The following is a 17,574-nucleotide window of genomic DNA, read 5'->3' as shown; positions in this document are numbered from 1 at the left end:
AGTCTGAACAAGAGAAGACTGATAGATGCTTTTTGTAATAAATGTGATAGAATGTCGGCTCTCTTCAATTATAAATCACTTGTTGAACATAATTTTATATAAGAATATGACAAATTTTACTCTCATGTTTGGGTATTTTAATCCCACTGTGCTTAAGTAGGAACCTGTCCTGAAATGTTAGGAAAAGGGTGTGTATCAGAGGTGCACCGTAGCACACCTGCAGAGACAGGCTACTTTATGGAGTGGATGGATTTTTTTCCTTGAGTGCATCAGAAATAGCTCTAGGATAGCTGAATCTATCCCAGAGGGTTTTCTGATGTGTCAGTTTTGTGCTTCAGCTTTAAGGCTTCTTTCCCATTTGCAGGACTTAGACAGTCATTCTTACAAGTCTTTGTGAATGGGCTTGATGTACCCTGGGTTTTTTTTTCAATTATTAAAATACAGTTGATTTACAATACTGTGTCAGTTTCAGGTATATAGCAAAGTGATTCAGTTTGCTATGTACATATGTAATATATATATTTCAGATTATTTTACATTATATTTTATTACAAGACATTGAATATAGTTCCCTGTGTTCTATAGTAAATCCTTGGTACTTATCTATTTTATGTATAGTAGTTTGTATCTGTTAATCCCATACTACTAATTTATCCCTCCCCACCCTCCCTTTCCCCTTTGGTAACCATAAGTTTGCTTCTTATGTCTGTGAGTCTGTTTTTGTTTTGTATATAGATTCATTTGTATTATTTTTTAGATTCCACATATAAGTGATATATATTTGTCTTTCTCTCTCTGGCTTACTACACTTAGTATGATAATCTCTAGGTCCATCCATGTTGCTGCAAATGGCAATATTTCATTCTGTTTTTATGGCTGAGTGATATTTTAGAGAGAGAGAGAGAGAGAGAGAGAGAGAGGAGAGTGTGTGTGTGTGTGTGTGTGTGTGTGTGTGTGTGTGTGTGTGTGTGTACTTGGGTTGCTTCCATGTCTTGACTGTTATAAATAGTGCTGCTATGAACATTGGGGTGCATGTATCTTTTCAAATTAGAGTTTTCCTATTTTCCAGATATATGCCCAGGAGTGGGATTAGTAGATCATATGATAGCTCCATTTTTAGTTTTTTCAGGACCCTCCATACTGTTTTCCATAGTGGCTACACCAATTTACATTCCCACGAACAGTGTAGGAGGGTTCCCTTTTCTTCACACTCTCTCCAGCATTTATTAATGTAGACTTTCTGATGAACTGTGGGTTAAAAAAAAAAAGTCAGCTTTATTAAAATTTAATTGACACAATAAATTGTACATATTTACAGTGTACAGTTTAAGTTGTGACATATTATATAACTGTGAAACCATCACCATAATGGAGATAGTGAACATATCCATCACCCCCGAAAGTCTCCTCCTGCATCTTTGTAGCCTGTTGGTAGTCCCTCCTCCCATCCCTTCCCTAGCTTCCTGAGTCTGCCGTACAAAATATCACACACTGGGTGGTTTATAACAATAGAAATTTATTCTTTTACAGTTCTGGAGGCTAGAATTCAGAATCAAGTTGTCAGAAGGGTTGGTTCCTTCCGGTGGCTCTGAAGGAAAATCTGTTCCATGCCTCTCTCCTAGCTTCTGGTGGTTGCCAGAAACTTTACTGTTCCTTGACTTGTGGACACATTATCCCAGTCTTCACCTTTGTCTTCACATGGCCTTCTATGATCTATTGTATCCACAAAACTTCTGCCACCAAGTGTGTGGGTTTTTTCCTCAAATATTCCAATTGTCCACGTCTGCAGACACCATCGAGGTTGTACAGCGCCTGAATTCAGTCTAATACCACCTGCAGTTAGTATCAGGCCTCACAGGTTAAGGGCTCAGTCTCACAAGACTGTTCTCACTTCTGATGCCATTTATAAGTCCCAGGCCTCCCGTATTTCTTGCCAACTGGCTATAAATCGAGTTCTCATGACTCTCCTTGGGTTCAATAATTTTCTAGAATGGCTCACAGAACTCAGGGAAATTATTTCTTTACTATTACCAGTTTATTATAAAGGATGCAACTCAGGAACAGCCACATGGAAGAGAGGCACAAGGCAAGGTATGGGGTAGGGGCTGCATAGTGCATCCATGCCCTCTCCAGGCGCTTCATCCTCTGAGCACCCTCAGTGTGCTCACCATCCAGAAGCTTTCTGAACACTGTTGTTTAGGCGTTTTTATGGAGTTGTTATCACACAGGAGTGATCGATTATTAACTCAATCTCGAGTTCCTCTCCCCTTCCCCAGAGGTTGGGGGGATGTACCTGAAAGTTCTAGGCTTCTAATCAAGCTTTGGTCTTTCTGGCGACCAGCCCCCATCCTGAAATTATATAGGGGTCTAGCAAGTCACCTCATTGAAACAAAAAATGCTCCAGTACCCAGGAAATTCAAAGGGATTCAGGAGCTTCTGTATCTTGTACTGGGGACAAAGACCAAATATTAGAACAGAATACACTCCTGTCACCTGTGTCACTCAGGAAATTTCAAGCATTTTAGGAGTTCTGTGTCAAGAACTGGGGACAGAGACCAAAGTGTATTTCTTATTATGCCACACTTTCTTTCCTGTATGTCTGGGTCGAAATTTACCTCTTCTTATAAGGATACCAATTTATTGGATTTAGGGCCACCCTAATCCTGTGTGACCTCATTTAACTTGATTACATCTGCAAAGACCCTATTTCCAAGTAAGGTCACATTCACAGGTGCCAAGGCTTAGGACTTCAACATATTTTTTTGGACACAGTTCAGTCCACACCCCATCTTCAGCCAACCATTGATTTGCTTTTTTTGTCACTATACGTTTGCAATTTTTAGAGTTTTAGATGAGTGGATTCATACAGTATGTACTCTTTGCTTGGTTTCTTTTACCCAGCCTAATTATTTGAGATTCATCTCTGTTGTTGTATGTATAGTTCATTTCTTTTCATTGCTGTGTGGTATTCCATTGTATGGATAGACCTCAATTTATTTGTTTACCTGTTGATGAACATTTGGATTGTTTCACTTTGGGCCATGACTAAACTGTTACGAACATTCGTGTGGGTTTTTTTATTTTTGGCCACACTGTGTGGCATGTGGGATCTTAGTTCCCCGACCAGGGATCGAACCCGCGCCCCCTGCATTGGAAGTGCGGAGTCTTAACCACTGGATTGCCAGGGAAGTCCCGGAACATTTATGTTTAAGTCTTTGTGTAGACATATGCTCTCACTTCTCTTTGATAAATAAATACCCAGGCTGCACAATATGATTGATTTATGTTTAACTTTTTAAACTGCCAGATTTCTTTTTGAAGTGATTATACAATTTGACTTTCCCACTAGAAGTGTGTGAGAGTTGTAGTTGCTCTTGCTAACACTTGGTATGGTTAGTCTTAATTTTGGACATTCTAATAGATGTGTAGTGTTATCTCATTGTTTTTTGGGGTGGGGTGGTCTGTGTTGGGTCTTCGTTGACAGGCTTTCTCTGGTTGCGGCGAGCAGGGGCTACTCTTCGTTGTGGTGTGTGGGCTTCATTGTGGTGGCTTCTCTTGTTGTGGAGCGTGGGCTCTAGGCACACGGGCTTCAGTAGTTGCGGCACGTGGGCCCTAGGGCGTGTGGGCTTCAGTAGTTGATGCACGCGGGCTCAGTAGTTGTGGCTCGCGGGCTCTAGAGCACAGGCTCAGTAGTTGTGGCGCATGGGCTTAGTTGCTCCGCGGCATGTGGGATCTTCCCAGACCAGGGATCAAACCTGTGTCCCCTGCGTTGGCAGGTGGATTCTTAACTACTGCGCCACCAAGGAAGTTCCTCATTATAGTTTTAATTTGCATTTCTCTAATGACTAATGATGTTGAGCATCTTTTCATGTGCTTATTTCCATCTGTATATCTTCTTTGGTGAAATTTTTTGCCTTTTTTAAAAAAACTGAGTTGTTTGGTTTTTTTTTTTTTTTTTTTTTTTGCGATATGTGGGCCTCTCACTGTCGTGGCCTTTCCCGTTGCCGGACGCGCAAGCTCAGCGGCCACGGCTCACGGGCCCAGCCGCTACGCGGCATGTGGGACCCTCCCGGACCGGGGCACGAACCCGCGTCCCCTGCATCGGCAGGCTGACTCTCAACCACTGCGCCACCAGGGAAGCCCCTTTTTTGACTTTTGAGTTTTGAGAATTCTTTAGGTATTTGAAATACAAGTTTTATGTCAGCTGTATGCTTTAGAAAGATTTTCTCTTAGACCATGATTTGTCTTTTCATTTTCTTAACAGTGTCTTTTGAAGAGCATAAGGTTTCTTTGAAATTTCAATGAAGTTCATTTTATCCATTTGTTCTTTTATGAATTGTGCTTTGGGGATCATATTTAAGAAATTTTTGCATAACACGAGTCATAAAACTTTTCTAGTGTTTCAGAAGTTTTATGGCTTTAGGTTTTACATTGAATTAAAGTTTTGTATCTTTAAGTTGGTATACTCAAATTTTTTTTTGTTTTTTGTTTTTGGATAGGATTAATACAGTTGTTTAGAGAGTATTTTTAATATATTCTGTTTTGATTTATATATGTATGTGTGTATTAAAAAACACCTTTATTACAATGTTGTATGAGAGTAGTAAATGGCGATTTGTAATTTTCATCAAAGCTGCATTTTCTCTGGATAGTTACACGTTCTAGGACAAAATTTGGCCTGGTACATAAAAGAGTCACTGTATGTAAAGTAAGTTTGGGTGATTTGTTAGAGAACTGAAAGTTATTTTTGTTTATTTTCTCATAGCTACCATTGCCCTTTATCTTTAGGTTAGGAGATTGTACTCTTGTGTCTGTTGTGTGTAAAATTAAATTCCAGGGACTTCCCTGGTGGCGCACTGGTTGAGGGTCCACCTGCCAATTCAGGGGACATGGGTTCGAGCCCTGGTCCTGGAGGACCCCACATGCCATGGAGTAACTAAGCCCGTGTGCCACAACTACTGATCCTGCGCTCTAGAGCCCACATGCCACAACAAGAGAAGCCACTGCAATGAGAAGCCTGCGTGCGGCGGTGAGGAGAAGTCCCTGCTCGCCACAACTAGAGAAAGCCTTGCGTGCAGCAACGGAAACCCAACGCAGCCAAAAAAAAAAAAAATTAAATTCCAACAGAGTCACTCAATGTTTGCATAGATATCAATAGTGAATTATCTGACTTTTTATTTCCTGATGGTTTATTGGAATTAACTAGTTCATTATATCATAAAATTCTTTTAAAAAATTCTTAGATGCAACTTATATTATTTTTGCTTGGAGAATAAAAATAACTCTAGGCAATGTGCCTTTAAAAATTATTATTATATTTCTGCTGTACTTGGGAGATTATTTTAGTGTATTTGTGGTAAACCATATATGTGCAGTTAGAAGTCACTTTAGCACAACAGACAATGTGATTGTACTGAATGCCACTGACTATAATACTTAAAAATGGTTAAAATGGTAAATTTTGTGCTATGTATATTTTACCACAATAAAAAGACAAGTAGGGGCTTCCCTGGTGGTCCAGTGGTTAAGACTCCACACTTCCATCGCACGGGGCACGGCTTCGATCCCTGGTCGGGGAACTAAGATCCTGCATGTTGTGCAGTGTGGCCGAAAGAAAAGTAGGCACTTTATAAAGCGTTTAGGTTTGTTTGTGAAGTGCTCATTTCTCTGTGCCAGTAACTTGCTGTGACCTCCCACATTCTTGTGGTCTAGACTGTAGCGTGCATAGGAGAAGGGGTCCCTGCCAAGCTGCCAGTTCAAACTGTCTCTTCCAGAGAGACAGACTCTAGATAACAGGCACAGGGTTTGGCCTATGCCTGAATTTTAAAGGGAGAGATGGTAAACTACGCAGAAGAAAATGGAAACAGTATTTGAGAAAGTTGTTCTCAGCAGCTGTATAAAAGTTTTTTGAATAAAACTCTGTTATCCACTTCCATAAGTTCCAAGAAATAAACTTTGGAGCTAGTTAGTTAGTTAGTTTCTTTCTTTCTTTCTTTCTTTCTTTCTTTTTTTGCGGTACGCGGGCCTCTCACTGTTGTGGCCTCTCCCGTTGTGGAGCACAGGCTCCGGACGCGCAGGCTCAGCGGCCATGGCCCAAGGGCCCAGCCGCTCTGCGGCATGTGGGATCTTCCCGGACCGGGGCACGAACCCGTGTCCCCTGCTTCGGCAGGCGGACTCTCAACCACTGCGCCACCAGGGAAGCCCTGGAGCTAGTTTATTCTTGTCAAAAATGTGAAGCTAAGAATATAATAAGGCCTAGAAATGCTATAGGTAGACTTGGTTTAGCGTAGGGTGCTATTTTAAATGTGTAATTGCAATCTCTCTTGTTTAAAATACTTCAGTAATATTTGTTTACTTTTAGTCGGCAGAACCAATTGAAAGACCAGCAACAGCAGGTGGTATCGTTGTGCCCTGATGACACAGAGTGTCTGACAGTCCCACGGTACAAACGAGACCTGGTTCAGAAACTAAAAATTTTGCGGCAAGAACTTTCCCAGCAACAGCCTCAGGCTGGCCATTGCCGCATTGAGGTTTCCAGGGAAGAGATTTTTGAGGTAAACTTGCAAGTCTTGTTTTAAAGTAGAGAAAAATTAATTCAGTGATGTACTCTGTTTTCCAAGTATATTTTGGGGGACTCATATCTCTTTAGAATGGGAGAATTTTCATTAATGTTTTTTTTACTTGTGGGAATAAAGGCAATAATATTGGAGAGATTTAATACACAAGATAAACATTTAAATGCGATGAAGTGTGAGATGTTCTGATTGGGGCAGCTTGGTCCTTGCAGTTGCAGATACTTATTTGTTAATGAATTTTAAAAGACCAGAGATATTATCCATCCCTTATTTTCTAATTCTTCCAAGAGGTTAGGGACTCTTAAGTCAAAAAATCATTACTGTTGGACTACTTCCTTAATTTATTGAAAATCGTCCTTTCTAGTATATCCTTTTATCTTTGGATTTATAGCTTTAATAGCAACTTCAGAGTTCTTTCATAATAAATGGCAGAGGTCCAAGGCAGGGGTTTCCCTCTTACTAAAGTGTTCTGGGGCAAAAGATGCTTGGGAACTTGATAATCCTTCTCCCAAAGGATGAACTTCTTTCTCTCAGGACCATTCTGACCTTTTTTGTAGTCAGTCATTTGTATTTTTAAAATAATAGAAAGTTGTCTGTTTAGTGAAGATCACATTAATGATTTTTTTATGTTCTTTGAAACTTTCTTTTTCTTACCTTACTTTCTACTGGTGTCTGTGACAACTAACTTAAAAAAAAGTGGTAATTCTATCAGATTCTGTTTTTTAATGTGAGTGGAATCATTGCTATGGTTCATAGGACTTAAATATGGAGCTTTGCATTTAGTAGGCTTTTAATATAATATTTATCAAAGGAATTGGTTTCAGTAGTACAGTATTAAGCTATATCCATTTTGTTGTCAGAAGTTCCATGAGGTTTCAAACCCTTGGAGTTTATCCATTGATTTGATTGTTGAACAAATTCTACCTTATTTAAATAAACATGTTTTGTAGGTGGAATGGAGGGAGAGTTTAAGTAACAGGTTAAAAGCACCTAGTAATAATAGTATATTAAACATTTATTTCAGGAATCATATCGACAAGTCATGAAAATGAGACCGAAAGATCTCTGGAAGCGATTAATGATAAAATTTCGTGGAGAAGAAGGGCTTGACTACGGAGGGGTTGCCAGGTAAAACCTTGCTCATCAGTAAATGACGTATGGATCCTTATATTTACAAATTTAAGATACTTCCTGTGGTGTGACTTTCTCATTGATATTTGTTTTCTAGCATAATGTTCCCTCATGTTTGCAATAGAGGGTACCCTAGTAGATACATTTATAATTAGGTTAGGATAGTACTGCTACCAGAAGAGTGTTTGTGAACTCCCGAATGGATCATGTAGTCCAATGAGACTTTCTCTGAAAGCTAGCTGCAACCCTATATGGACTGTTGGTAGGGTCTGCAGGCCCAATATTTTCTCCATTTCTCTCCTTCAGTACATGTTATTCCCTCTGCTTTACATTGTCAGTAACAGTCTTGAGATTTTAATGACGTATTCTAAACTGAATACTGTTTCCCTTTGCTTACACTGCCATGCTTTTCAACCTTGTTAAAGGAATGTTTGTGTCTGTAAGTATGTGTGTATATCATAAGTGGTCCTTAGAATGTTTCAATACAGAAGCTATAACGTTTCTGCTACATTCAAACATCAAGTATTTTTTTTCCAGGTGTGAGAATTCACTTTATGTGAATGTAGCAGAAACATTATAGCTTCTGTATTAAAACATTTTAAGGACCGTCATGATAATTCTGCTTCCCCTAATCTAAATTCAGCCTAAATTAAATTTGTGTTTCCACCAAGTCCCATAATCGTTATTTGGCATTACTTGTTTTCACCTGTAGATATACTTTCATTCTGTGACCTTTTTACCTGCAAATGGATAGTTTCTTTAGTTTGGATTTTTAGCATTTATCACTTGTACATCATACTTAAGGCTTGATAGTTTCTGTGGAATGCTTATGATTTACTCATAAGTAGATTTTGAATGCTTGTTGGGAAAACTTGTTAATTATCTGCTGATGGAATCTAAATGCTATAATTATACGTATAGGCCAAATAAGTAGTTAGTTTTTTGTTGTTTATTTCTTAACCTCACTACTTTCGGGGTTTGGGCGGACTAAATGGGATGTGGTAGTGAACTGCTTTTTCTGATCTTTATCCCATAGTAGAACCCAAAAGTAGAGTTTTGCTTTTATGCATGTTCTAAATACTTAGTAAAACAAAACGAAAGTTGGACTTTCTTTTAAAAAACACATACATGGGGCTTCCCTGGTGGAGCAGTGGTTGGGAGTCCGCCTGCCGATGCAGGGGACACGGGTTCGTGCCCCGGTCCGGGAAGATCCCACATGCCGCGGAGCGGCTGGGCCCGTGAGCCATGGCCGCTGAGCCTGCACGTCCGGAGCCTGTGCTCCGCAACGGGAGAGGCCACAACAGTGAGAGGCCCACGTACCGCAAAAAAAAAAAATAATAATAAAATAAAATAAAATAAAAAACACATACATGCATAAAAAACATACAGGACACATTAGGTGGGAAGGTTGCTTATGTGGAGACCTCACTTTTTCTTTTTAATCTCTACAGTTTTCAAGTACTGTGTTGGCCAAAAAGTTCATTTGAACGAACTTTTTGGCCAACCCAATATTAAATGTAGTGATTTGATTTAGACTCTGTCAAATGATAGGACTTTGAAATATTTTCGCTTAACTACTTTAACAGTGTTTCACTGCATTTCCTAAAAATATATTATTCCATCTGTTTAATCCATAATATCAGAATATATCATTTATGTGCCTTTCCTAGCTGAGCAATGACAGGAGTTGAGACTAGAATGACATCTCCTTAAAGCCTAGACTAGTCATTTTATTTCAGTTTCACCAAGATGAATAACAAGTTGTCTTTCATACTTTGAAAAATATAAATGAGTTAATAAGCTTAAGTTGATAGTACTGTTTATTATGAGGTTTTAAAAACACCGTTGTATGCTTGAAACCAAGAAGTGGTATGGAACATACCCAGAAAATGCAGCTTTGCCCTTGTGTTCCCACCTATACCAAATGCCTTGCAGTTTCTCACCTCTTACATTTTTATCATGGTGTATTTTAGGGTTTACACAAAAAAGATAATGAAGATGGATAATGAAATTTTCTTACTAAAACAATATCAACAATAAAACATACCCTTGTCTGAAAGTAAGAGTAAATTAATGTTATATATCTGTATAAACTAGTATAAATCTGCTATGATTGGAGAGGACCAGGGTGGTATAAATGGACCACATGGGTGTTTTGAAATAATACCATATTCTTCCCTTTATTTTATACTTATTATGAATTACAAATTTGTTTAGCAATTAAAAGTAACAGACCACTGGGCTGCAGCATCTACTGAGTAGTTGGTACTTCTGGATATTATCCTTAGATTTTCTGATGTTAAAATGTCATAAAATTACCCAAAATTGAGTGAGAAGTGACTTCAATAAAACAAGAATTTTCATTTGCTTTTGGGGAATGGTAGGCTTTTCTAATGTGATTTTATATAACTAGTTAGTGCTTTGTTTTATTAAAAACTTCTTGCTAACATGATTAATAGCATATCTTAGTAAAGGTGTATTCATTAACAAAAAATTCCTTTGGCATATCTTGTTTTTTAGGGAGTGGTTATATCTCTTGTCACATGAAATGTTGAATCCTTACTATGGCCTCTTCCAGTATTCAAGAGATGATATCTATACATTGCAGATCAATCCTGATTCTGCAGTTAATCCGGTATGATTGGTGTTTATAATGATACAAATTAAGTTATGACCTACAGTGTTTTTTATCTTTAAATGTCAGTGTAGTTTATGACATAGGATTACTGTCTTTGTCCAAGTCACATCCTTGGACTTGGCAAGTCCTCTTTTAGAAAATGTTCTCAAGTAAATGATCGTGGATATGTGCAACAGTTTGGGCACAGGGAGGTTTACTGCATCACTGTTTATAGTAGCCCCAAGTGGAAACAGCATTGCTGTCCATTAAGAGGGGGTTGATTAAATTATGACATGAAGCAGAATAACATGGTTAAGAGCATAGACTCTGGAATTAGAAAGACATGAGTTCATATCCTGGTCCCATTACTAACTAGCTTTGTGACCTTCATTGACTTAAGCCTCAATTTTATCATTGCTAATAATAATAAATATAGTTTGGACCTGAGAGAGGGGTTGTGACAGTTAAATGAGACCCTGCACATTAAGTATTTAGCACAGTGCTATACATTATTAACCCTATTACATATTACTAAGCACTCAACAAGAGTTAGCAGCTGTTATTGATTTGTTGTTTTTATATTATTTCTGTTATCTTTCCATACAAGGTTATATTATACAGCCACTAAAATGATGTTGTGGGATAATAGTTAATAACATGTAAAGATGGTATTTATTAAGTGAAAAGAAGATTATAGAATAATAGTATGAAGCAAATTTTGGTAAACATGTATATGTGTAAACATTGAAAGGCTCTACAATACTGGTAGTGGTTATCTCTGGGTGTTAGACTATGGGCATTTTTTTTTCTTGTCTATATTTTCTAAATATTTTGTAGCGAACAGGTATTGCTTTTTAAAAAGAAAAAAAACTATTTTTAAGATAAAAGGGAGGCTTAAAGATTAGCTTAAAGATTAGCTTAAAGATTATTAAATAGCGAAGTAAAAGAAGTTGAAAATACAAGCATCCAACTAATAAAACAGTATATCCTAAAAGACCAAATCTGTCTAAACATGGTAGGCACGTTAGATCCACTGCAGGGTATTCTTTATAAAGGGAAGATTTTTAGGTGAAGGTTCTGCTTGGAGAGCTCATTACTGCCACTGTAGTAATGATAGCTCACGTTTGTTGAGCACTTACCATATGCCAGGTCCAGTGCCTTGGGCTTCATCACCTCATTTTACTACTCACAGAGACCCTTTTTAGATACTATTATTACTGTCATTTTTCCGGGTATGGAAAATTAGTTCCACAGGGGCTAAGTAATTTGCCCAAGTATACATAGCTAGTAGCTGGCAGAATCAGGACTCTAGTCCAAGTTAGACATGAAATCTGTCCCTTAAATCTATGATGTTTTGAAGTTCAGTTTCTGGTTAGGTCAAAGGAAGAGGGAGGTATAGAATTGAAAGCTTTTTTCCCATGACAGAGCCAGGATTATAAGGGGCTTAGCAGGAGATGGGAGGAGAGGGAGAGAACAGGATCTACAGGTGATTTAATGAAGCTGCAGAGGGACTGTAGTTTGGGCTTAATTTCTGAGGATAAACTTTACAGAATGACTACCCTTTGAGAGGGGCATTGGCTCTGCTGTAATATTTTATAGCAAAGTATAGTATCTATAGAGACTCTCCCTAATGATTGTTGGGCTTTGATAGGATAACCTATTCCATTTAAATAGTTATAAATTGGAGTATAAGTTGATACTTACTGTTTATTTAAAAAATTACCATTCCTTAAATATTTAATTTTTATTAAAAAATTCCCTGGATAGTATCTACCTTGAGTATTTATATAAACTCTTCTCAATTTCAGGAACATTTATCATACTTCCACTTCGTTGGACGAATAATGGGAATGGCTGTGTTTCATGGACATTATATTGATGGTGGTTTCACATTGCCTTTTTATAAACAGTTGCTTGGGAAGTCCATTACCTTGGATGACATGGAGTTAGTTGATCCAGATCTTCATAACAGTTTAGTGTGGATACTGTATGTATTGAGTCTTGTTCGTTATATTTAGAATCTGAGCTTCTAAAAAAGATACATGTTTCAAAATGGATGTACTTTTTTTGAAATATAAAAAATGATTTTTAAAAGTATTTATACATAATGATTTCCTCAACACGATGCAAGTTGTTTCCATCATGCATGTTAGAATAAGATATTCCTGCTTAAGTGGTGGCTGTTGAAAACATACTTTAAAAAGGGTATTTGTGGGGCTTCCCTGGTGGCGCAGTGGTTGAGAGTCTGCCTGCCGATGCAGGGGACACGGGTTCGTGCCCCGGTCTGGGAAGATCCCACGTGCCGCGGAACAGCTAGGCCTGTGAGCCATAGCCGCTGAGCCTGCGCGTCTGGAACCTGTGCTCTGCAACGGGAGAGGCCACAACAGTGAGAGGCCCGCATACCGCAAAAAAAAAAAAGGGTATTTGTAAGAATCAGTTCTGTTTTTGGGGGTGTCATTCGTTTGTGAAGATACACTGGCCATGATTATTTTTACCAAGTACACGAGTAGCTTTCTCAGTGGGGCTACTCGGGTGTTTAGTCACTTAGGTTACCCAGACTCAAGTAGGGCTTCTTACCTGAAAGCCAAACATTACTGAGTTTTCCCTGTGTAAACCCCAGCTTTCCAGGGCTTTCTCATTACTCAGGAAGGAAAATGTTCCTGGTGTTTATGAAGGTTAAAGCTCTTTGACTTTTCTGCCCCAAAACTAGGAGGTATGGTGGCATAAGAACTAGTAAAAGGAATCTAACCCTATGTTTGCATGTCATGAAACTACCTTAGTTTTATTTGTCTCACCAATTAATACGTCTACAATATCTGTATTTTAGATTTTCCAATGAAGTGTCTTTCCCTGTCTTCCCTTCCTAGTGAGAATGATATCACAGGTGTTTTGGACCATACCTTCTGCGTCGAACATAATGCCTATGGTGAAATTATTCAGCATGAACTTAAACCAAATGGCAAGAGTATCCCTGTTACTGAAGAAAATAAAAAAGAATATGTCAGGTAAACACTTCTGTGTTCTTAAGCCGGAGACTTGTTTTAATGTTCTAGAATGGCGGTACAGAAAAACATTTATGTGTTTAGGTAGTGTTACTTATTGCTACAAAATAGGCTTCTGCAGAATTTAGTGGCTTAGAAACAACCACCATTTTATTATTTCTCACAATCCCGTGGGTCAGAAATTGAGATCGAGGACAACAGGGACAGCACACTTCTCCTCCATGTGGTGTCATCTGGGATGGAAATGTTAAGGCGGCCTCTTCACTCACATATCTGATGCCTCACCGAGGGTGGCTCGAAAGGCTGGGGGCTAGCTGGAATGGACACTGGGTCACCATCTGGGGCTTAGTTCTCACTGTTGGCTGGGCTCTTTGGTTATCCCCATGTGGTATCAGAGGCCCCTCACTCTCACCATGGCCTCTCTCTCTCCTAGCACGATAGCCAGACTTTTTATGGCGTGGCTGGTTTCCCAGAGCACAAAAGCAGTTGCTGGATCTTTTTAAAGCCTAAGCCTGGAACTGGCCAACATCACCTCTGCTGTATTCTTTTGGTTAAAGCGAGTCACATGCCAGCCCAGGTTTGGTGTGGAGGAGGGGCTGTACAAAGGCACACATACCAGGAAACATGGTTCGTGGGGTCACGTGTAGCATAGCTACCACAGCTAGCTGTACAGAAGCACTTTTGTGCTGTATCACTAGGACTTATCCTATTTATAAATAAGCACATTGTGGATTTATATAAGAAATATATATATATTTCTTATAAAAGAAATACAAGGAAATGTTCTTTAAGTTTTATGAAATCACCTGTTGATTGAGGAATTTAGAAGTGTTGAGTTAGAGCATTTGGTTCATGGTATCTAAAGTTCTTCTAAACATTAAACTATGATCAAATTTAGGAGTTTGAACTTCACCATATATACATAGAAACATTCATGTTATACTTTTTTGTACAGAATATGTCCCCAGGTCTTATTGGCTAAAATTTTCTAGTTTATAGATGAGGCCCATCAGTCTCATAGATTGTGAATATTGGTATAGTTTTTTTGGAAAACAATTTGATAACAGCTACCAAAATGAAAACATATATGCAGCTCCATTTTTAGGAATCTATTCTTTGGAAACACATATGTGATTAAAGAAATATGAATAAGGATGTTTAACTAAATACTACTTGTAAAAAAATTGAAAACTGCTAAAATGTTTTTAGAAAGAGAATGGATGATTAAATACATTAAACAGAATATTATGTGGATATTTAAAGAAAGATAGACTCTGCATAAGCTCTCATTTAAAAGGCAAGTCTTAGAAGGAACAAAGTCTGTATTGTTTTATACTCAGAAGATGTTCAGGAAGGCCACTTACCAAATAAAATGTTTGCCCAGGGTGAGGGAGTAGAGGTGATGGGCCTGGACGTAGAGAGGGAAGAGGATAAAAGAGTGGACTTTCAGGTTTTACTCTGTCTCCACATTTAATGTTTTTTTTTTTTAAAGGCCGCACCGTGCGGCATGCGGGATCTTAGTTCCCTGACCAGGGATTGAACCCGTGTCCCCTGCAGTGGGAGCACGGAGTCTTAACTACTGGACCACCACAGAAGTCCCATTAATATTTGATTTTTTAAAATATAATTTTTCTTTTAATAACAAACATGTATTACATTTCTAATTAAAAAAAGAATGAGGGACTTCCCCTGTGGCCCAGTGGTTGGGACTCTGCAGTTCACTGCTGGGGGTGCAGGTTTGGGGTTCGATCCCTGGTCGGGGAACTAAGATCCCCCATGTTGTGCGACACAGCCAAAAAAAAAAAAAAAGAAGAATGAATGGGAATTTCCTGAATTTCAGTAGTGTCTCACTTCCAGGACCTAGTGTGGGCTGCTCACTTTCTAGGATTCAGTCATGTTTATAGCACACAGTAATTTTCCCTTACCAAATAAAGTTTTGAGGGACTTGCCTGGTGGTGCAGTGGTTAAGAATCCACCTGCCAATGCAGGGGACATGGGTTCGAGCCCTGGTCCAGGAAGATCCCACATGCCACGGAGCAACTAAGCCCACGTGCCACAACTACTGAGCCTGCACTCTAGAACCCATGAGCTGCAAGTACTGAGCCTGCATGCTGCGACTACTGAAGCCCACATGCCTAGAGCCCGTGCTCCGCAGCAAGAGAAGCCACTGCAATGAGAAGCCTGCACACTGCAATGAAGAGTAGCCCCTGCTTGCCACAGCTAGAGGAAGCCTGCGCACAGCAAAGAAGACCCAACACAGCCAAAAATAAATAAATAAATAGTTTACAAAAATAGTTTTGAAATTTTAAAAATGACAAAGAAAAACTTTTTACAGGTGTGTAGTTTTGCTGTCCCCTTAAACAAACAAACAAAAAATGAGGTCCCCCAAAGGATATCATTTATATTAAGTAACTTATTTCTTAAAGTAGAGAACTATTTCTCCAAGTTTGGAAAAGGAAATACTGGCAAATTGGGAGTATGAGTAGTTCTGAGATCTGTGAGATGGAGAGGTTTTCCTGGGAAGATAGATTAAAAAAAACAATTTCATGTATAAATTATAAGTCCAAATCAAAGGCGTAAGTAGAGCTACACAAGAGATGTATTTTAGTGTACAATTGTTGCTAAAATTACATCTTCCAGGGCTTTTAAAGCTTATAGGGAAAAATGAGTATTTAGTCAAAAAGTGCTTGCTATTGGCTTTTACTGTTTCTTCTCATTTTGGATTTGGGGATTCTCTTTACCTCTTCTTCCCCCATATGCAACCCACAAAATATAAAGAAAACACCCTACACATTCAGATGATATTTTCAAGTGAAACCAGAAAAATAGTCATTTTTGGTTGAATGGGTTTTTTCTGGTTATCGGCATGCATGCTAGAAGTTGAGAAAGACATTTCATTCTAATTTTAACTTCAGACTCATCTATTCTCTAGCCAACTTCCAGTTTAATAGGACTTTTTCTGATGTGAAGAGTTGCTGTATTGATGCTGCTTTTGTTGGTGGAAGGTTACCGCTTTTTAATTTATGGTGAACTGCCTCACAGCTCAGGATCCATCTATACCTTCAGTAACCTGAGATTCTTTTAGATTTTAGACTAAATTCTTAATGCTAGATGCTTGTAAAGTGCAACGTTGCTAAAGTACTAGAGATTCATAATAATTACCAAACCTGAATATATTTGATCATATGAAACCCCTGTCCGATGTTTCCAGACTCTATGTGAACTGGAGATTTTTACGAGGAATTGAGGCACAATTCCTGGCCCTGCAGAAAGGATTTAATGAAGTAATTCCACAGCATCTGCTGAAGACATTTGACGAGAAGGAGTTAGAGGTCAGTGTATTAATGTCATGACATCATCTAGTATAACAAAGAAAGTTTGGGAATTTTCTGTTACTTAGTTTTAGAGGAAAGCTGTATTTCTGGTGCTTTTGAAGTTTTATGATGTGATGCTGTGAGAATTCTAATTCACAGGAAAAGTCTTTCCTGCTTTTGGAAAAGCCTTTCATGTTTTGGAAATTTTACAAGTAACCAGTCTCTCTTATATTGTGACTATTCTTAATTTATTTTTCTATATTTTCCGTTCATGTGTTTTATAGATTTCGTGTCTTCTGTGTACATTCTTCCGGTGTTGTTTCTGTTCCCTAGTTAAGTGGGTATTGATTTAGTTAAATAAAACTTTATTAATTGGTCTCCACCATATTGACATTTATTTGGAATAAAAGCCTAGGCGTAATTGGATTTACATTAAGCTTTGTAAGAAAGCAGTTGATAGACAAAAACGTAGAGGAAATAATTGAAACACTTAGGTTAAACTCTGTCTCAGCAACCTCAGTCTCCTTGGAAACATTCATTACTAATAGTAACTATAATAAACAGTTAACCATTTTTTATTCTAAAACTAGTCCTTAAAGCACCATAGGGTTGGTGTTATAATTAAGACCTTTAACAAATACATCTCAGTTTCTACTGAACTACTTTGAAAAAACGTTTTATTCTACCTGAGGTTCCAAATTTAATTAGTGCCTAGGGATAGCATAAATATTTGAAGTCGATACATAATTTAAAACATGATTTTATTCATTAACTTCAGCATCCTTTCTAACTAAATCTGTTAACAGACCTGTTAGCAAACAAGTCTAAAAAGACTGGCTTGACTTACTACCATCCCCATTCCTTTTTTGATTGGACTATTCTGTAGTGAAATGACCAGAAGGAAGTAGTCAGAAGGAGGAAGAAAACATAGCAGG

The 17,574-nt window shown here is 38.3% G+C and overlaps 1 protein-coding gene across 1 annotated transcript in view; it reads left to right on the top strand.

The window, feature by feature from the left end:
• The window catches only part of SMURF2 (SMAD specific E3 ubiquitin protein ligase 2), a 118,317-nt gene that overhangs the window by 97,599 nt on the left and 3,144 nt on the right, over positions 1 to 17,574 (top strand). The window contains exons 11-16 of the mRNA XM_007456781.1: positions 6,362 to 6,554; positions 7,600 to 7,703; positions 10,227 to 10,341; positions 12,132 to 12,310; positions 13,191 to 13,328; positions 16,537 to 16,657. Of these exons, the coding sequence (XP_007456843.1) occupies positions 6,362 to 6,554; positions 7,600 to 7,703; positions 10,227 to 10,341; positions 12,132 to 12,310; positions 13,191 to 13,328; positions 16,537 to 16,657 (850 nt within the window). The remainder of the gene's footprint in view (positions 1 to 6,361; positions 6,555 to 7,599; positions 7,704 to 10,226; positions 10,342 to 12,131; positions 12,311 to 13,190; positions 13,329 to 16,536; positions 16,658 to 17,574) is intronic.

Source organism: Lipotes vexillifer, unplaced genomic scaffold (genome assembly GCF_000442215.2).
Source record: "Lipotes vexillifer unplaced genomic scaffold, Lipotes_vexillifer_v1.1 scaffold299, whole genome shotgun sequence".
Taxonomy (NCBI): domain Eukaryota; kingdom Metazoa; phylum Chordata; class Mammalia; order Artiodactyla; family Lipotidae; genus Lipotes; species Lipotes vexillifer.
This window is presented reverse-complemented; position numbering and strand designations above follow the sequence as displayed.